The 21,404-nt window shown below is 37.3% G+C and overlaps 1 protein-coding gene across 6 annotated transcripts in view; it reads left to right on the top strand.

The window, feature by feature from the left end:
* The window catches only part of Stau2 (staufen double-stranded RNA binding protein 2), a 289,111-nt gene that overhangs the window by 177,147 nt on the left and 90,560 nt on the right, over positions 1-21,404 (top strand). For 4 of the 6 annotated variants that reach the window (XM_069990935.1, XM_069990936.1, XM_069990937.1 and 1 more), the window contains one exon: positions 15,467-15,580. The exons of the other annotated variants lie outside the window; for them this stretch is intronic. In XM_069990935.1, the coding sequence (XP_069847036.1) occupies positions 15,467-15,580 (114 nt within the window). The remainder of the gene's footprint in view (positions 1-15,466; positions 15,581-21,404) is intronic. 6 annotated transcript variants of the gene reach the window in all.

Raw genomic sequence — 21,404 nt, 5'->3', positions numbered from 1 at the left:
AGCGAGTGTCTACCATGTAGAGCCATAGCTCCACTTCCAATTTTCTGGTGGTTAATTGGACATAAGCTTCTCAAGGACTTTCCTGCCAAGGCTGGCTTTGAACAATGATCCTCAGATCTCAGCCTCCTGAGTTGCTAGGGTTATAGGTGTGAGCTACTAGCGCCCCGCACCAAAACAAAGAAAAAGAACAGTTTGTGGGATATAACATATAAAGGATTTCTGCTCATTCCAACAAACCTATTCCATGGACTCCCCCTCATTATAGAGCAAGAATGCTTTTATGCATCTTTTTACTGTTTTCCCCACATCCCCCTTCTCCAGACAACTGTAATATATTTTCTCACATAAAGATGATTAGTTTTGTCTTTTCAAGATACTCACATAAATAAAATCATATAGTACAGTTTGTGTCTCTTGTCCTCGGTATAATATTCTGACATCCATTCATGTTTTGTAAACCAGTAGTTTGTTCCTTTTTATTGCTAAGTGCTAGTCATTGTATGGCTATATATGCATACATTATTTATATATAGAGAGAGATATCTCTATATCTGTCTGTCTGCCTGCCTGTCTATGTATATATACCACAGATTTATTCTCAATTTATCTAGAGATAGGCATTTGGGTTGTTTTCAGTTTAGGGTTATTATGAGTAATATGATTTGTGAGCATTCATGAACAAGATTTTATGTTGACATGTTTCCAATTCTTTTGAGAAAATACCTTGGAGTGGAATTCCTGGATCATATGGTAAGTGTACCTACAATTTACTTAAAACCCTGATTCTTATTGCTGTGTTCTGTCACTAGATTCCTACCAGCAATGTATGAGGATTCAGTATATTATACCTATTGAGGGTATAGTGGATGGCATTGATATTTTAGTTTGTATTTCACTGATGAGTAATCATTCTAGCTTCTCTTCTTCATTTCTGCTTATTGGTCACTTGTATATTTTTGTAAACCGAATACCTTTTACCCAATTTTTATTTCTTTTTATTATTTTATAGTTTTTTTCTCTTTTTTCTTTTTTTGTTGTTATTTTTGGTTAGTAATGGGGATTGAACTTGGGAATTTGAGTGCTGTCCTGAGGACTTTCACTGTCCCTGAGCTCTTTCACTCAAGGCTCTAACACTTTGAGTCAAAGTTCAAAGAAATAAGTCTCATGGACTTTACTTCCTGGGCTGGCTTCAAACAGTGATCTTCAAGATTTCAACCTCCTGAGTCTCTAGGATTACAGGCTTAGCCATCACTGCCTGGCTTTTTTCTTTTTCTTTTTCTTTTTTTTTTTAACTCAAGGACTCTACCATTTAAGCCTCATCCACTAGCCCTTTTGGCTTTAGGTTTTTTTTCCCCCCTCCTGTTGGATCTCATTTTTGTTTGGGGCCATCTTTGGACTGTGAGCCTCCTCCTTGAGCTTCCCACTAGGTGGGAAGCATAGATCACCACATTTTTTTTTTTGTTGGAATCTTACTAATTTTTGCCTGGACTGGCCTCCATAATCCTGTTAGCTCTTATCTTTCCAAGTACTAGAGTCAGGCTTGCATATACTGAATGTAAGTCATCTGCATTCAGATATTATCTCTCTGCCTATATCTTGTCCTTTTAAAATCTTAATGTATTTCAAAATCTTCACTGCTGCTTTTTAGCAGCAGTTTTCACTTAGGAAAATTTTATTTTTCCCCTATGTAGTTTACCTTTTTAGTTTTATTTAAGAAACTTTTCACTACCCCAACATCTCGAGATTTTTCTCTTATGATTTCTTGTAGACATTTTATGGTTGTCATTTTTATGTTTTATGTTAAATTTGTATGAAATTAATTTTTGTATATGATATGCTTTATAGATACTGGTTTTCTTTTGTTTTCCACCAGTTTGCCTATGATATTTCATCAAATGGGGTTTTAGGACTCATATGGTTACATGGAATCATAAAATAGTTTTAAAACAGTTTTGGAGAGTTTTTGATCTTGTTTTTTCAAAAATCTTTTCTACCCCTTTTCTTCCCAGTCCTTTACAACTTTATTTACATATGTATTGAACCTAATGATACTACACATCTCTCAGCTCTGTGGAATTTTTTCCTTAATGTTTTGGGTTAAAATATCTTCTGTTGATTCTTTTTTGTTGTTGTTGTTGTCAGTGGTAAGGCTTAACACTGGGCCTGGGTGCTGTTCCTCAGCTCTTCAGCTCTAAACACTTGAGTCACAATGCCACTTCTGGTTTTCTGGTGGTTAATTGGAGATGATCTCAGACTTTCCTGCTTGGGGCTTTGAACTGTGATCCTTAGATCTCAGCCTCCTGAGTAGTACAGGCTTGAATCACCAGCACCTGGCTGATTCATCTTTCTTAATCATTAGTCAGACTTAATGATTCATCTCCCTATCTTATCCAATTTTCTCTTGATTCCATATAATAAATTCTTCATTTCAGAAAGTTTATGTATTTTTCTTTCACATTTCCATTTGGATTTTAAAAAATAATACCTGCTTTGAAGTTTTGTCAACTAAATCTCAATATCTGGGCCCTGTAGGAGTCACTTTCTATTGACTATCTTCTTCCTGTGTTTCACTCTTTCCTCCATGGATATAATAACATGTTGTAGCAAATCTGCATCATCTTTCTTTTTCAGATTAGTGTCTCTGTTTTATTTTTTGGTCTGAAAATTTCAATTACCTGAACTCTGTGGTGATACTGTTTAGCTCCACATGCTCCACTGCATGTGCTGAGTGTATGCTCACTCTCTGCCTCTTCTAGCTTCTAGGATTTACCTCCTAATTTTGTAACCCTTGCTAGCCTCAAGCCCATTGTTACTTCAAGCTAGTAAAACTATATCTCACTTCAGTCACTTGAGTTCTGTGGAGATTACATACTGCATACTCAAATTTCAACCAATTATTGTTTTCTGCTTGCTTTTAGATCAAGTTCTTTTGAGTCTCCTTTGTGTATGTGAATGTTAGCAGTCAGTTGGGATAGGGTAGGACTTATATTCAGATTTGATATTGCATCACATTTGCAGCTCTGTTGCTTCTAGGATTTCTTCCTTAAATGCCTAGCTCTTCTGCCAGACGTCAACATTTTGTTCTGCCATCTCCAGCTGGCAAGACTAGAATTTCATACAAGCACGAAGTACAGGATGCCCCCAGACTCATTCAAAAATAATTATCGGAATCTTCTATTAATATTTGCAAAAGGCTTTGGTGCAGTGAATTAATTTTTCCATTAGAAGTTAGAGTTGTAATTTTTAAAAATATTCATTGCATTTATTTACTAATTGTTCACTTGTAATCTTGCCATTTATCCAAAGAAAGTAATTCAGATTATAGAGAAATTTATAAATATGAAGATACTCATTGCATAATTGATTTTAAAACATTAATTTAAGCAACAACAAATTCATCTTCAGCCAGTTTTTGAGGCCAGAAGTCTAGAATAAGGGTCAGCAGAGTTGGTTCTGTTTAGAGGTTCTGAGGTGGAAGCCCTTTGGTGCCTCTGTTCTAGCTTCTTGTGGTTGTCAGCAGTTACTGGTGTTCCTTGGCTCAAGAATTCATTCCAAGGCTTTCTTCTTTGTGTTGACATCATCCAGGATGATCTCATCTTGAAATCTTTAATAATATTTATAAAGACTCTGACTTGAAATAAAGTCACATTGAAATATACTAGGACTTAACCCTTGGGCATCTTTTCAGGGCCACCATTTGACTCTGGGTTACTTGCTTTCTGAAATGTGCATACTTACTACTTTCAATCACATTTGGATTTTTTTTTTTAACCAGTCCTGGGGTTTGGACATGGGGCCTGGGCACTGTCCCTGATCTTCTTTTGCTCAAGGTTAGCACTCTACCACTCGAGCCACAGTGCCATTTTCAGCTTTTTCTGTTCATGTGGTACTGAGGAATTGAACCCAGGCCTTCATGCATGCTAGGCAAACAGTCTACCACTAAGCCATATTCCTAGCCCACATTTGGGAAATTTTGGTTCTTTTTTTCCTCAAGTAATGTTCATTTATTTCTTTTTCTTCCCACCTCTACATTTGGGACTTCATTTGCATACATCTTTGATAATCAGATTACTGTGACTCTTCCTTTTTTTCCCCCTCTGCTACAGATTATAAAATTTCTAGTGATTAAGAAGTTCACTAATTCCATTTTCTCCTTCACCCACTAAAGTTTTTACTGTTCACTTTTTTCTGTGTACTACAGATTGTGTGTGTGTGTGTGTGTGTGTGTGTGTGTGTGTGTGTGTGTGTGTGTGTGTGTATATATAACACACAGATATATATTATTTTATTTTTTGTCGGTTGTGGGGCTTGAACTCTGGGCCTGAGCGCTCTTCTGATCCCTCAGCTCTTCTGCTCAAGGCTAGCACTCTACTACTTGAGCTACAGAGCCACTTCTGGCTTTCTGGTGGTTTATTGGAGATAAGAGTTTCATGAAAAAAATAAAAAGAAAAGAAAAGAAAAAAAAAGAGTGTCACGGACTTTCTTACCCAGTTTGGCTTTGAACTTCGATCCTCAGATCTCAGCTTCCTGAGTAGCTAGGATTACAGGCGTGAGCCACCGGCACCCAGCTTACAGATTGTATAATTGAGTTTGACCTCTAATTGATTGCCTTTTTTTTTTTTTTTTAAACAAGCGTGAGTTACCTTTTCCTACTTACTCTGGGTCCAGTGATTACAGATTATATCCTCACTCATATGTACCACATATTATGTAGACTGGGATACATTCTGAGTGTTTTTGGATTTTGTTTTCTGAGATACTTGTTCTGGTTGAAACTCTGAACTTTGTTTTTCTTTTATTTTTTAAATTTATTTTTATTGTAAAGGTGATATACAGAGGAGTTACAGTTACATAGGTCAGGTAATGAGTACATTTCTTTTTGAACAGTGTCACCTCTTCCTTTGTTTTCTCCCAGTTTTTCCCTGCCCGACCCTCTTTCCCCTCCCCAAGTTGCAAAGTTCATTTTCAATATGTTTAGTGAGTATCACTGCTGAATTTGTTCACCCTTCATCCCACCATTTCTGTTCTGTATTTCTTTTCTTTTCTTTTCTTTTTTTTCTTTTTTTTTTTTTTTTTTTTTTTTGTCGGTTGTGGAGCCTGAATTGTGGGCCTGGGCACTGTCCCTCAGCTCTTCAGCTCAAGGCTAGCGCTCCACCATTTGAACCACAGCGCTACTTCCAGCTTTTTCTGCTTATGTGGTGCTGAAGACTTGAACCCAGGGCCTCATGCATGCAAGGCCAGCACTCTACCACTGAGCCACCTTCCCAGTATCTGTGTTTCATTTTTCTTAAACATTGTCTTCTCTTGGATTCTGGAACAGTAGTCCTTATTGCTCACAATCATTGCTCACAATCAACTTCTGTATCTAATATTGAAAAAAATAGCTAATACTGTGGTATTTAGGTTTTTATTACATCCTTTTGGGATAGCATCTTATTATAAATGATAGCGGAGAAAGTTGAACTAGTGATAGTAGTATTTTTCTAGAGTAGAAAACAATTACTGAATTTTATGTTAGCAGTTGAATAGCCATAATGTAATTGTCAATATAACCAGGAAATTAATGATGATATAATACTATGAATCTAAAGATCTTATTCAAATACCGATTTTTCTAATAACATCCCTTTTCTGGTCTAAGATCCAGTGTAGGATCCCATATTAAATACAGTTAAATGCTTTTCTGATATTTTTCATGATAAAATTTAAGTTTTTTTCATCTTTTTTTTAAAATTCATTCATTTATTTACTTACTTATTTTTTGGTCAGTCGTGGGGCTTGACCTCTGGGCTTAGGTGCTGTCCCTGCACTCTTCAGCTCAAGGCAAGCACTCTACCGCTTGAGCCACAGCGCCACTTCCCATTTTCTAGTGGTTTATTGGAGATAAGAGTCTCATGGACTTTCGTGCCCGGGCTGGCTTTGAACCTCCATCCTCACATCTCAGCCTCCTGAGTAGCTAGGATTACAGGCATGAGACACCGGCACCCAGCTCAGGGTCTTGTGCTTGATCCATATCTCTAGTTTTTTTGCTTATTATTTTTCAAATAGAGTATTGCTTTCTGCCCAAGCCTTCCTAGGCCACAGTCCTCTTACATACGTTTCTCACATACATATCTGGGATGACAGTTGGGTATCATAGTTCCCAGCTTTTTATTTGTTAAGATGGTTTCTTGCTAACTTTTTGCCCATTCCGGCCTTGAAGTATGAGCCTCCTGATGGCTACATCCCAGGTAGTTATGATTACAGCCATGACTATGACCCACCTTGCTGCCTGAAGGGGGAGGATGGGAAGGGATGGGAAGGGGAAACAAAGGATTACAATGCTTGATAAGAAATGTACTCATTATCTTGCCCATGTAATTGTAAACCCTCTGTACAGTATTTTCACAATTAAAAAAAAAAGAATGTCACAGAAATGATAATGTGCCCTTTTAGATGTTCTTTATATGTCTCAGTTTATAATTATATTAAGTATTTCCTCTATATACATTGAAAAAAAACAGAAAATGCTATATATAAATAATAATTATTTATTTATTTATTTTTTATTTATATTTTTTGCCAGCATGGAGGTTTGAGCTCATGGCATTGCACTTGCTGACCTTGATCACTTGGCTTTCACTCTATGACTGGAGCGCTGCTTCCAGCCCAGATTTTTTTTCTGGTTATTTGGAAGATACTTGTAATCTTGTGGACTTTTCTGCCCAGGTTAATTTCAAACATGGATCTCAGTCTCCTATCCTTTTTACTTTACATGTCAATTGGAGTTTAGAAAATTAAAGAAGAAAAGGAAGTCTACTATAATTACATTTTTACTCTTCTGCTTTTGTTCTTCCTGATAGAGTTCTCAGATTTCTATTTTTATCATCATCTTTCTTATTCATGAGCTTAGATAGTATGTTAGTGTAGCTCCGTTAAAAAATCATGATTGATTTCCTTTCATTTGAGAATATTTTGGGTTCCTCTGTAACCCTCAAGGATATTTTTTCTGGTTGTAAAAAAAAAATCTGGGTTGGCAATTTCTTAAATACTGGAAAAATGTGCACTTCCTGCTGGGCTCAGGACTGGACCACAATCCTCCTCTTTATACTTCCTGTCTTTTGGATGTTTCTGCTTGCCTCTACACTTCCAAGCTCAGTTTCCCACAGAGTTAAGGATATCTGGCTCTTGCTACTATTCCCAGCCATGGATTCAGAAGGGATCTGGGGGGAATTTTTCTGCTTGAGCTGGCTGGTAATAACCATCTTCCCATGTTCAGCCTGCCAGGACCCAGTTAATTATTGAAACATTTTGATTCTGGGAGCTTATGCTTTTCACTATGTCATTTGACAACCTGGCTTAGGAGAAAAGAACTTATTACAGCTAGGTGATGTTGAAAGTATCTCTTAGGTCTCTTCTGACCCTGCCTTGGCAAAGAGAGGTAGAGGCCTCATTAGTACTAACTAGAAATGCATATGTCCTGCTCTCTCACTGTGCTCCCAAGGGAGATGGGTTTCCTAGGTGTAGTCCAGAGGGTGAAAGTATAGGCTTCCCAGTTGCTTTTTGTCCTTAGGAGTAGGAGTGGGTCCATGGTGATTGCCTAGAATTGAGCAGTCATTGGAAGCTTTCTGTCCTGCTAGAGTATCCCTTTTCTGGTTTATTGGTGGCAAGAGAATGGGTTATTCCTCAGACTTTTTCTTCTTTTCCCACACTACCCATTGGTATATTCAAGTTGCTGGGTTCTCTGGCACCCAGTCCAGGTAAACAAAAACCTTAAGAATTTACAACCATGTTATTCCTGGAGTTCTTAAAATTCCAGTTGGTACTTTACCCTTCTGAGTTCTCTTCCTTGCTTTATGTATAACATCCAGAGCCTTTATTCATACTTGCCAGGAAAAATAAGGAAAAATTAATTTATTCCATTTTGTCTGGAAGCAGATGTCATAAACAATCTTTGTATCATAGAGTGTCACTACATTTTAAATACTGTTATATATTGGCTCTGCCTGCCTGCAGTTCATACCTGTAATCCTACTCAAAAAATAGGCTTCTTTTCTGGTAGAAACATAATTGTTTTAAAAAATCAATGCTAACAGTATATCTTACCATTTGTGATATCTTGGGAGTAGTTAGTCAAATGTGATAGATGTGCTTCTATCTATAATTTTTTTGCAAAGGCGATATACAGAGGGGTTACAGTTATATAAGTCAGGTGATGAGTACATTTCTTTTTGAACAGTGTCACCCCCTTACCTCATTTTCTCCCAGTCTTGTACTAGAAATACATCTTGTACTAGAAATACATCTTTATACATCAATGTCATATTTGAACACCAAATATAAACATGTAATTTTAAAAGCAGTTCCCAAGCATAGAATTTCTAAAAGATAGAAAAGATAATTCTAAGTTGAGTCTCAGTTTGTGAAATGTGATTTCATTCATTAATTTATTTCTATCCCTTTGAGGCATTAATGTGATGGCACATTACATGCAAAGTGAAATAGACTCTCACCAACTCAAACACTAGTATGACTGAGAATGTTGAGTATATGTTGACATTTGTGTTACAAAGAAGTGGATATAAGAAAGTTGAGGGGAAATTTTTAGACATCTGAACAGACATCCTAATTCTTAAAATTATACATCTTATCATATTTGTTGTGTTATTATATTAGGATGTGTTATAATAGTAGTAAGAGGACCAAGTTGAGCTCCGGTGGTTCACTTCTGTAATTCTAGCTACTCAAGAAGCTGAGATCCAGGGGATCATGGTTTGAGGCTAGCCCAGGAGAAAAGTCATTGAGATTCTCTGTCCAGTTAGCCAGTAAAACACAGGTGAGTTCAGAGTCTGAATTCAAGTCCCAGAACTGGCACACAAAAAATAAATATTATTTATTATAAATATATATAATATATAAATAATGTATAAATACGAATTATAAATATTTTATTATTACACACTGGTGTAATATTTATGAAAATGCTTTTCTTTTTTTAAAAAAAATTGTGATTAAGTGGTTACATAATTTTTCAAATTTCACAGTATTGTGAGATAGTGAAGCTTAGTTAAAGTCACAAACACATTCTAACTTTCATAGGACAAATTGTCTATCATGGTCTATAACATTTATGAGTTCTATGAGCTTTGCAATAGTTATTTCTTCCACATTGGGTGCTATTTACATTTCTTTTCTTTTGCATAGCATCAGCTGTTCCCTCTTTCCCACTTGTTCCCTCCCTCCCATCGCTGCCATTGAGTTGCTTAGTTCATTTTGGTCAATGTCCAGTGCAGTTGATGGGTCCTGCTGTTGTATGTTTTTCCCTGATTCCCTTTAGTTCTGTGTCGTTCTCCTGGTTTCCTTCTGGTGTGCCCATATATACTATACATATTTATGAAAATGCTTTTCATAAACTAATTTCACTCACTCATGAATTAATTCATTACATGTGTTAATTCATTATATTAATTCATACATATGTATGCCATCACTCATGCATATGTTTTATTAGATAGAACTGAATGTAGATTTTTAGTTGAGATAGTTAACTCTAAGAAGATAATTTATATATTACATATTATTAAGTAATCTTAAAAAATACAAATGCTTTAAGACCAACTTAATCTCTTTATTTTGGTCAATATGAAACCCATCTGTTTTATGGCTCACTAAGAACATGGTATTGGCAAAGATTTAGTGTTTGCTATAGCTGCTGTGCCAATGGCAAGAATTGATCCTGTGGTGGACATGCTATGATTTATTGCTGAGCTTTGGCTCTTGGCTTTCTTTGCTCTTCTGGGAAGGGCTTCTGTGCAATCATGGTGGTATAAGTGCGGTCTCCTGTGAAGTACACTATTGGTTAATGAGCCTAAGGTGTGCTTTATCAGACTTAATGTCTTTTGACATGGTGATTCTGTTATACACTAATGTTCATTCATCCTTTCATCTCACCTTAACAATCTAATGAACTGCTTCCTTTAAACTGACTTTTCCAAAGCCTCCTCATTTTGTCCTACAGGAGGTGGCGATTCAGCACATTGGACAGGCATTTAACCAGTTTCCTGCTGACATTACTGGAATTTTGTAGTCCTGCAATATCGAGGGACTGCAGACCTGCAACAAACTGTGGACTTTCTTGTTTTTGTTTTTGGATAAGATGGGTTTGAAAAAAATTCACATTCATGCATATTATGTAAATTATTTTAAGACTTACGGGATTTTACTTATTAAATTGTATGGCTAGTTGCAGTGATTTGTACCTCTTTATTTAATTTAATTGTCAAGGTGATATACAGAGGAGTTACAGTTATATATGTAAGGTAGTGAATACATTTCTTGTCAAACAATGTTATACCCGGGGCTGGGAAGGTGGCTCAGTGGTAGAGCACTTGCCTTGCATGCATGAGACCCTGGGTTCGATTCCTCAGCACCACATAAGCAAAAAAGAAAAAAGCCGGAAGTGGCGCTGTGGCTCAAGTGGTAGAGTGCTAGCCTTAAACTGAAGAGCTGAGGGACAGCGCCCAGGCCCAGAGTTCAGGCCCCATGACCGGACCCAAAAAATAAAAATAAAAAAAGAGTTTCAGGCACTTTTCTATAAAAAACAAAAAAAAAAACAAAACAATGTTATACCCTCCCTCATTTTCTCCCACTTTTCCTTTCCTCATGTCCCTTCCTCAAGTTGTGCAGTTCATTTCCAATATGCTGCCCTGTGAGTATCACTGTTGCATTGGTTCTTCCTTTGTCCTTTATCTCACCATTTTGTTATTCCCATTCCCTTATTCAGGTAAATGCATATATAATACACAAGGTACCAAAATAAAATACAGTGACAACAAGGGATAAACCATGAAAGGAAAAAAGAAAAAAAATGCAAGAAAAAAATCAAGGGGGAAAAATCTTCAGATTCTCTAGATAACAGAATGTACAAGTATAATATCTTGTCTGGGCTTATTAAATTGCAAATCAAACTAGAAAACTTACTTTAAGACAAAAAGTTACTATATCTTTGCAATTTTAAAACAAAGCCATGTTATTTAACTGACATATTAGAAAGCATGAGTTACCTTTTAGTGGAACTTTTTTTTCCAATAATTCATAGTTGTTGATAGGGTTATAATTCCAGAACAAGTATTACAACATCAGTTACAACATCAGTTGCTCACATTTTAGAGGATTGAAAGTGGCAAAATGATAGGATTTATGAACAGCAAATCTTGAAAAATGTAAGAAAATGAGTTTGTAATATTTTAGAACTATCTTTATTCCTTTCCCTTTCATCAAAATCCAGGTTCTATGACATTGTAAATATCATCAGAGGCCATAATTGTAGAAGCACAGCTTTGTTCTAGCAAATATTCTGTCACTCTTAAAGATATATTGTTTGAATTACTTTAAACAATGCCCTAGGAGTTCTTATTCCTGCTAATTATTTGAATCATACATTTAGAAAGATGAATTTCAAAATGTCACTTTTTTTTAAATTCACAATTTCTCTTTACTAAGATCATTATTAGTGAGCATGTCAAGTATGTAAAATACGTTTTTTTGTAGGTCCTTTTATCAGCATATTATTGTTTTGTTTACTTTGAAATTGGTCTTCAAACACGTTTATATTTTCCACATATTTTTATTCAGTATATTAGTCTCAGTGCAGTAGTAGAAAACATAGAATGTTTTTGTATTTCTTCAGTCACTGCTTTCTTCTATGCTTATGTTAACTTGTCAAGTCTCAAATTTAAATTTAAAAATGGAATATAAGAGCTGGGAGTAAGAGTGGACTTCTGTGGTAGAGCATTTGCCTATCATTTACAAGGATCTAGGTTCAATCAGCATGAATAAATGAATTAGTGAATAAGTAAGTCTTCCTCCAGTTCATTGTACTTAAATTCATATGCAAACTATTCATTTTGGCTTAGGGAGAGAGCCAAGAAGGAGGGGAGTGTACAGTGTCCTCTTTTTCTCCTCTTCTTTGACCATGTGGCTGGAGGAGAGAGAGTTTGGTCTGGACCTGAGATACTTCTCCACACCTCTTCTGTTTCATGGCCTTACTCCTCTAATCTTGGGAGACTTGGAGCGGTGTGTGTGAGAGAGACGGGGGGGGGGGGGGGGGGGCGTTGCAGAGAGAGACGGCACCTTTAACCTGGTTTTGTCACTGCTGATTTCCTTATGGATGATACCTGTGGTTTTCCCAGCTTCCTTTGACCCTGAGGGGTAGCCATCTTTCCTTTGGCTTTGTCAGTGCATCATGCCCTTGACTAACTCCATTGGTTGGTGTTACTTGGTTGACTAGTAGTCCTTGACTTCTGGCAAGATTCTCTTTCCTTTCCTACAAGATGGCGGAGATGGGAGGAGAACATGTCTTCTTTCATAATTTTTTGTTCCTTTTAGGTATACTTCATACCTAAGACCCCTTCAACATACTCTCAGATGTCAGTATCTGCATATATTTCCATACCTCAAACGGAGAGGGGACTGCAGGCTCATTCTTAGCAAAACTTCTTCTAGTGAACAAAATGTCAGTGAGAGCCTTGTGAAGCTATTCCCACCCTCTTCTCCCCCTTCTACTAGATGAACTTCATTCCTCATACTGCTGGCAACCAGATGATTCCCTCCCTCTGACTGTTCCTCTTCCCACATGTTCTTGGTGTTGACTAGTTGTGCTGAGTCTTCTAGAGCATGAGGGAGGGGAATAAGGCCTATCCCTAAATATTGGCAGCTCTCTGGAATTCCTTTGTGATTGGCTATTGGTTTTGGTATCAGGACTAGACAATAGAAAAAATCTTAACAGGGTGAGTTTTCTTCTTAAAGGAAAAAACCCAGATACAAGCAGATTAGAGGTTACTCTTACTCATGTAAAAGTGTATAAGCTTCATCTAGGGCTGGTAGTTTACTTCCAGCTCTTCCCTGGCCATGTCTAGTTTTTCTCATGTCAAAATGTTAATATAATATCTCCATTTCAAGCAACACATTGGCACAAATGGGTAAAAACAAGAAGCTCACACCCAAAATCTTTTTTTTTTTAAGTTTCTAGGAAGCTACCACAGAATTCTTTTCTATACATTCTGTGAGTCATCTGGCTAGTCATAGCTTTGGGACCTTGGGAAATTTTCTATTCTAAGCATCCAAATGCTGAGCTAGTACCAGTGCTGTGATGTCTTTGGAGCTTGACACCTTCACATTTATCTTTCATGTAGGTATTGCATATATACACTAAGATTGACTATCCACAGGACACTGTATAGTACTAGATTTGTGCAGGCTCATTGTGAATTGACTACAATTCTGAGAAAATTAAATCTTCCAGCAAAGGTATCTGAGCCACTGATGAAAACATTTTGAAGTTTATCTTTTTCACTAGAATTGTCTAGTTATATTTTTACCTGTTCTAGTTTTCATTTCTCTAGAAGAAAGAAGAGACCTGTAATTAGCCAGTTGATATAGAATTGTGTTCATTCTCACTCTGTATTTAGGAGAATGATATGGAATGCATACTTCACATTTTGTTAAGTCCTAAAAGGTGAGCTAGTCACTAGTGGTTCATGTCTGTAATCCTAGCTACTCAGGAGGCTAACATCTGAGGATTATAGTTCAAAGTCAAGCTGGGCAGGAAGGTCTGTAGAATTTTATCTCCAATTAACTACCAAAAAGCTGTATGTGGAGTGTGATTCAGGTATTAAAATGCAAGCCTTGAGCATGAAAGCTCAGGGACAGTGCCCAGGCTCTGAGTTCAAGCCCCAGCACTGGCAAACACACACACATGAAAAATGATCATACTTTATAATACTACCTTAAAGACAAAATATTATAGACATTATATATTGTCATAATATTTTATGTCTATAAAGTTCATGAAAACTGAAGCTATTAAAGTATCACCATTTATTAGCTTTTTCTTAAACCTATTATGTAATGTTTGATTTTTTTCTCTCATCATACCTTGCTGATACCTAATAAAGAATTCTACATTCTTGAGTTCATATACCTTGTGCTCTAGTATACTCAGGAGGTAGAATACAATGAATTAGGACTGTTGTCAAATTTTTTTCTCTAAGGTTAAACTAGAAAGAAATTTTTTATAACAAAATCTTTATTGTACTCCCCCCCCACTTCCTAGAGTTTTTATTATACTTATGAAACAGGCCTTTTACATTGACTTGATTCAAGCTCTAATCATTGTTTATGTATTCCCAGGAAGAAATCTCTTTACTTCTAGAGAAAATGATGTCCATTCTTTTTTTTTTTTTTTTTTTTTTTGGGGTCCGGTTGTGGGGCCTGAACTCTGGGCCTGGGCGCTGTCAATCAGTTCTTCAGCTCAAGGCTAGCGCTCTACCACTTGAGCCACAGCGCCACTTCCGGCTTTTTTCATTTTGCTTTATGTGGTGCTGAGGAATAGAACCCAGGGCCTCAGGCATGCAAGGCAAGCGCTCTACCACTGAGCCATCTTCCCAGCCCAATGATGTCCATTCTTAACTACTTTACTGGCTTTAAAAAGCCATTATGTTAAAACTCATACTGTAATTTCCAAATTCACATTATCTGTGATAAAATTCTCTAATAAAAGTAGATAGAATAAAATCCCCTAGAAGAAATTTTATAAATTTTAAATTTCTTCCTCACAAATTCAATTTTTTTTACCTAGGCCTTTACATTTAACAAATGGAACAGTTATAAATAAGAAAACAGTTTTCCTTTTCATAATGTGATTAGTAGGAATCTCATATCTATTTTATAGGCACATTTGTCAAAACAGTGTTAACTTGTTAGTTTATAATTTCAAACTACTGAAAGAATGTTTTAGAAGTAGATAAACAGAAGACTGGGAATTTTCTTAGTGAGAAGATAGACTTATCCTCTCTTGCCCTGTTATGCCCCACTTGGATCAAGTGTCTGACATGTGGTTTTAATGATGGTCAATTGTAGTCCACTAAAAGAAAAATAATAACTTGGTAATCTTATTTTGGTCTGCATTTTGCAAATCATTTCAATTTAATTTAATTATAATGTCAAAATTTCAAACCAAACATAGTATAGTGACATAGTGGTGATTTTGTAGGGACCATAATGTAGAAACAGAAGACTATCACTACTAAATAAGTGGCAGCCACATTTACATAGTTAAAGATGAGTGTAAACTCAGTTTGGCAAAGTTCCATTAGGATCAAGTGAACTTTTATTTATGCTTGAGTCCTTTATGCATTATGCATTATGAAAAGCTAGAGCTTAAAAATAGATGTGACAGTTATCTGTGAACTTTTTCTACCTAGCTACAGTAAATAGCATTTCTTAAACTCCCTCAAGACTTCAAAATAGAATTAATATATTTTCCATAGTTACTAGAGGGTTCCTACAAGATTTGAAATATTTAAATTGTGTCCTACAGAAAGCATTTGGAAATTTCTTAAAAATCTATTCCCTTTGCAAAAGGACTTTTTGCATCTGGGTCCCTCCAGATAATGGTGTTCAGCAGATTGCGTGTGTTCTGTTATAGGTTCACTACTGTGATAGACAAAGTGGCAAAGAATGTGTGACCTGTCTGACCCTAGCCCCTGTGCAGATGACTTTCCTTGCTATTGGAAGCTCCATTGAAGCCAGCCATGACCAGGTATAATATGCCACTGCCATTTTGCTGCATTAGGGCCCAGCTGAGAAACTGGGGGTCATCTACATGGAAGCTAATGTATATGCACATGCACACATGTGCACACACACACACATACTTTGCTTTCCTTTATACCTTATCCACAAATGCCATTTGCTAGAATTTTGAAAAATCAGAATTACTTGTTTTGGGAATCAGAAGTCTTAGGTGATTCAAATTCTTTTAGACATCTTGGTTTGCAGTTTATTACTAATTTAAGTAGAGAATTCTCTTATAAGGAAGAAATGTCCTAATCTTATCTTCATAATTATACCTGAGAGTCATTGTCAGTAGAACAATGGAGATCACATTGAATCTTGTGGTTCTGCCAAAAAGTGTTGTTTTATATATAAAATAACCATGTGAACCTTCAGAACCATCACTTTGTTCCATAGTTTGAGATATTATTAAAACCAATTCCCAGTATCGAATTTTTTTTTTTTGTCACTTGTGGGGCCTTAACTCAGGGCTTAGTCTCTGTCCCTCAGCTCTTCAGCTCAAAGCTAGCGCTCTATCACTTGAGCCACAGTACCATTTTCAGCTGTTTCTGCTTATGTGGTGCTGAGGAATCAAACCCAGGGCCTCATGGATTCAAGGCAAGCACTCTACCACTGAGCCACCTTCTCAGCCCCAGTATTGACATTTTTAATTTTAAATTTTAGTTTCAAAAAAAAAGCTGAAAACATGAAACTATATTGTTTCTTAATAAACACATTCCTTTGATTGTTTGGATAGCTGTTTGGGATATATCCTGTTTATAAGATAAGACATATTTTTAATTAAAGTTCTCAACACATTAGACTAAACTAATGATGTAGGTCATAGAATTTCTAGTTTGCAGCCAGAGTAAATAGACATATACAGTTTACTCTGTGACTAACCAGCTATGCTTTCTAAAATAACCATATTCAGAACAGGCATAACTCATTTCACATCCATTTCTCAATAATTCAAATACTTCTAATAGTCTTCAGACATTCTTTTCTCTTTCAAGTACTACCTCTTGCATGGAGAGAATAAAAGAATATAATAGTGCATATTTTCAGGACTAGATGCAGTGGCTCATGCCTCTGATTCTAGCCACTTGGGAGGCAGAGAGCAAGCAAGCAAGATCCCCATTTCAGCCAGGCTAGGCATGGTGGTGCCTACTTGAAATCCCAGGTACTGCATCATGCTTAACTGGGGTTACAAATCAAAGACTGGCCCCTAGCAAAAATGCAAGATCCTATTTGCAAAAAACTAAAGCAAAGGGGCTGGGAAGGTGGCTCAGTGGTAGAGCACTTGCCTTGCATGCATGAGGCCCTGGGTTCAACTCCTCAGCACCACATAAGCAAAAAGAAAAAAGCCAGAAGTGGCACTGTGGCTCAAGTGGTAGAGTGCTAGCCTTGAGCTGAAGAGCTGAGGGACAACGCCCAGGCCAAGAGTTCAGGCCCCACCACCACTGGACCCCCCCCCAAAAAAAAAAAAACTAAAGCAAAAAGGTCTGGGAGTATGGCTCAAGTGCCTAGCAAGCTCTAGGCACTGAGTTCAAATCCTAGTACTACAAAATATGAATCTTTTCAAACCCATAATTTATCATTGTCCAACTCAAACAAGAATTGGATGAACTTTTTTTCTTTTTTATTGTAAAGGTGATGTACAAGAGAGGTTACATATAGTTACATAAGTCAGGTTATGAGTATATTTTTTTTGAAAGTGTCTCCCCCTAGGTGAACATTTTTTAAGGGTATGTCCTTGCAGCCCATATGTCTCTGACATTGTGACTTTGTAATGATCATTTGTTGATTGGTGGAGAGATTTTGTAGTGCTCATGAAAGAGTAACTAATTGGTTTTCAGGGGGGAAAAATCTGAGTTTTAGGAACCAATCATGGTGTAAGGTAACCACAGTTACCTGGGTAGATTCTGCCATTTCACTCTGACTCAGTTTCCTGGAATGTTAAATGAAGAACTTGGAAGAAGCTTGTAAGTCCATGCTAGTACTGTCATTTTATAATTCTGCGGCTGAACTTTTTGTTCTGGTCAAATGAGTCTAAAATAAGCAGAAATAGCATGTTGATCTAGAAAATGGCTAGAGATTACGCTAGTGTTTCTCAGGATTTTATTACACTAATGTGTGCCCTAGCCTCAGAAGGCAGTACTGTAGATATGAGACATAACTTAAAGCAGCTAATAAATAGTCATATGATTCCTGAATGAAACTATAACAGCCACATACTGTGTGCTGAGGATGCGGAGTGACAACATGAGCTGTGTGCTTCCTGCTCTCATGGAACTTACAGGCTAGCAAATGCGTGTATAGAGTTAGAGCTAACACTCTAACACCACTCCCTCAGTCTACTCTTGGCAGACACAAACAGCCAGACCAATATGGAATCCCATCCTGGAAAGGTCTCTTCTGAAGAGGAACAGAGAAGTGAGAGAGTATGTCAGTAACCACACATGTGAAAAGGGCATCCTCTTAGCAGAGGTAGCCTAGTGCAGGAAAACAGCACTGGAAGGGAATGGAGACAGGATCACACTCAACTGTGCTGTGAGCTAGCTGTGGAACCTCATCTCTTCATCTCTTTGGGAACTCAGTGCCTTCATCTATGACCTGGTAAAGAGGGTTTAAATTTGTGCCAAATCTATGTGCCAAGGGACTCAAAGTCCAGAGCTACTCTTAGCTCATGTAGCATTTTCACAAGTTAGAAAAAAACGCTTTTCCTCCAGGCACTGCACTGTCCTTGGTGGAGATGTTTTGTAACAGACAAGTTTGTTAATAGCTGCAGGAGAATGGTATTTCCAAAAGGACTTCTGCTACATCAATCTGGAATTTGGCTTTTTATGTTGTACTAATGAAATAGATATTTTCACATTAAAGCAAATACAGCTAAACTAGATTGTAGAAAACAAAGTTGAGATAAAAACGAAAGTTTCAAGAGTTGTGTTGATATTGGTCAGGTTCTGGCTCTGCAACTCAAGTCAGAGTGCTGTGCACCAAACGCTACTTTGGGGGGCTTCAGAAGCACACTGAGGAGTGTGGGCTCCTCTTTTTATTCTTGGGTAATTCAGTTCCCCAAAGAAAGTGGACATGGAGTGAACATCCCCATGTCATGAACTTTTCTCCATGGTGCATCAATATCTGTTCTGCATCCTGATGCAGACATATGCTCATTCCTCCACTATACCAACAGGGTAAACATGACCTCGTCGGGTGGAGAAGATGGACCACTAGCTGCTTTTTCTGCAACTAGTTTGTATCTACTAGTACACAAGAAAATCCTTTAAAGAAAGGAAAATTATGATAATTAAAAGGACCAGTTCTTAATTCATTTGAGCCAGTGCAATTGAGCCAATAGATTTGGAAAAAAAAATACATAAAATCTATAGGTAGTCTTCTCATTAAGCTAAGATGATTTTTACCTATCCAGAAATTGAAGCAGAGAAGTGTAAGAGTGCTGCTGCCTTGGACCTTTAAAGTTTATCTTCTGTCTGTAAGTGTAACTCTAGGAATCAGTGATGCAGAGACTGAATGCGTTCTCTCAGGTGCATTCACAGATGGTAGTAAAGAGTTAATGGAAAATTCTCTGACAAAATGCAAAATCGGGTGCAAAATGGGCATAGGGGAACGTGTATGTACTGCATGTGTCCAGACTTAGGGAGTTCTTAAGTTTTCACCTCTCCCAATCAAACCTGCTCCTCTATCCTCCCAGTCATTTCCCTACTTGCCCTGGTAAATGTTCCACGTTGCTCCTGTTGCTCATGTCCTCTTTGTCTCCTCTCTCCCCAGTGTGCTACTCCCAGTTCCGACAGCAATTCCTTGAACAACCTCTCTGGTCTGACCATATTTTACCATTACCAGTATTTCTGTTCTACTTAAAGCCACCATCATTTATTTTTTATTTTTGTTGGTCAGGGTTTGAGCTCAGGGCCTGGGCACTGTCCTTGAGCTCTTTGTGCTCAAGGCTGCCACTTTGAGCCATGGTGTCACTTTTGTCACCATCATTTTTAGCCTTGGTGAATACATTAGCCTCTAAACTAGTTTTCATTTTTCTACTTCCATTCTACCGTGGTCTGCATTTCATAAAATAGCTAAAATTATATTTTTAGTTAATCAGACCATATCACTCAATTGCTGAAAGCCTTTTAGTGACTTCCTATCATGCACACTGTAAAATGCAACATGCCTGGTATTGCACACAAGCCACTTTCACTTCTCCAAGCTCAGCTCTTGTCTCTCTCTTGTTCGCTGATTGTGCCTCAATCCCTTGGGCCTTGTGGCCAGTTACATCATGGTAATGAAAGAAACTAGCCAAAAGGCTACATATCATAGATTCCATTCATGTGACACTCTGGCAATGGCAAAACTGTAGGGATTTGAAATTGATTGGTGGTTCCCAGGAGCTAGGAGCATGGAGGGGGACTGATGAGAGAGTAATGAGAGAACCTGGGGTGATAGAAATGCCTTATTTTGATAGAAGTGGTAGATATACAACAGTTTGCATTAGCCACATTCACTTTAAAATTGATAAAGGTTACTGTATATAAACAATACCCAACTAATCCTATTATTTATTTATTTATTTATTTATTTTTTGCCAGTCCTGGGGCTTGAACTCAGAACCTGGGTACTATCTCTGAGCTTTTGCTCAAGGCTACCATTTGAGCCACAGTGCCACTTCCAGCTTTTTCTGTTTATGTGGTACTATGGAATTAAACCCAGGACTTCATGCATGCTAGGCAAGCACTCTCCCACTAAGCTATATTCTCAGCTCTAAACCTATTTTTAAAGGAGAAAAAGCAGATTGGTTGCTTTACTGGTTGCTCCCACAGTATTGACTGAGTTACATGTGCAAAGGTACAGTCTCTTTGCTTCTCCGAATGCTGGGTATGTTGGGTCTAGTTTGGAATGTACTGGATTTAATCAGCACCTGGTTTAGAGTTCCCTCAAAAGCCAGCAACTAGTTAGGCCTGCCCCAGACTTCCTGGAATAATTATTGTTAGTTTTCAAAAAGTGGTCTAGGCCCATTTCTGTTGGACTGAGGAAAAGCTCTGCTGGGAGTTTCCCACTTAGAAACTGAATTTTCATTTGGACAGGGGGCCAGCATTCAGCTCTCTGAGTGAGAATGCTCTGGTGGTATTTGTTCTATGTAACACAGCAAATGTGATAGTAGAATTTTACATTTGCTTAGAATGCTTAGTCATCCAGAGCAAAATGTAGTTCATTCACATTTCCAGATACAAATTATTCTAGCAAATGTGTACTAACAGCAAATGGTTATGTTGGAGTCCATTAGAAATAATTGACTTCTAGGTTTAATCCTTGGTGAGAAGTCAGTTTTTAAAAATGTAAAAATTGTAGATTACATTGTGGTTTTGAGAATAAGTGATCATCCTTACATACAAGTTGAGTAAAGAACATAGTAAATTGTGCCTTGGAGAAATGTGCTGAAGAGTTCCATCATATCCTACTTGGAAATAGTTATATTCCTTATTTTCTTAGCCTAATTTTCTCTCTACATAATTTCTTGTCCTTGTTAGGTATTCCTGAGTGTGTTTTCCTATCTCTTCTTATACCAGTCCAGCTCAGAAGTGGTTTCTTTCATCTTTACCTAGTTAAATCTTCATTTTAAGTTAAGTAACAAGTAAGTAGACTTTGTAAAATTACTTTAACTGTAACAATTTGCAAGTCTTACCTTTTTTTTTTTGGTAGTGGGGCCTGAACTCTGGGCCTGGGCACTGTCCCTCAGCTCTTTTACTCAAGGCTAGCACTCTACCACTTGAGCCACAGCACCACTTCTGGCTTTT

This window comes from Dipodomys merriami, unplaced genomic scaffold (assembly GCF_024711535.1).
Source record: "Dipodomys merriami isolate MVZ:Mamm:240054 unplaced genomic scaffold, mDipMer1.0.p SCAF_4, whole genome shotgun sequence".
NCBI classification, from domain to species: domain Eukaryota; kingdom Metazoa; phylum Chordata; class Mammalia; order Rodentia; family Heteromyidae; genus Dipodomys; species Dipodomys merriami.
Note: the sequence above shows the minus strand (reverse complement) of the source record. Positions and strands in the feature narration are given on the sequence as shown.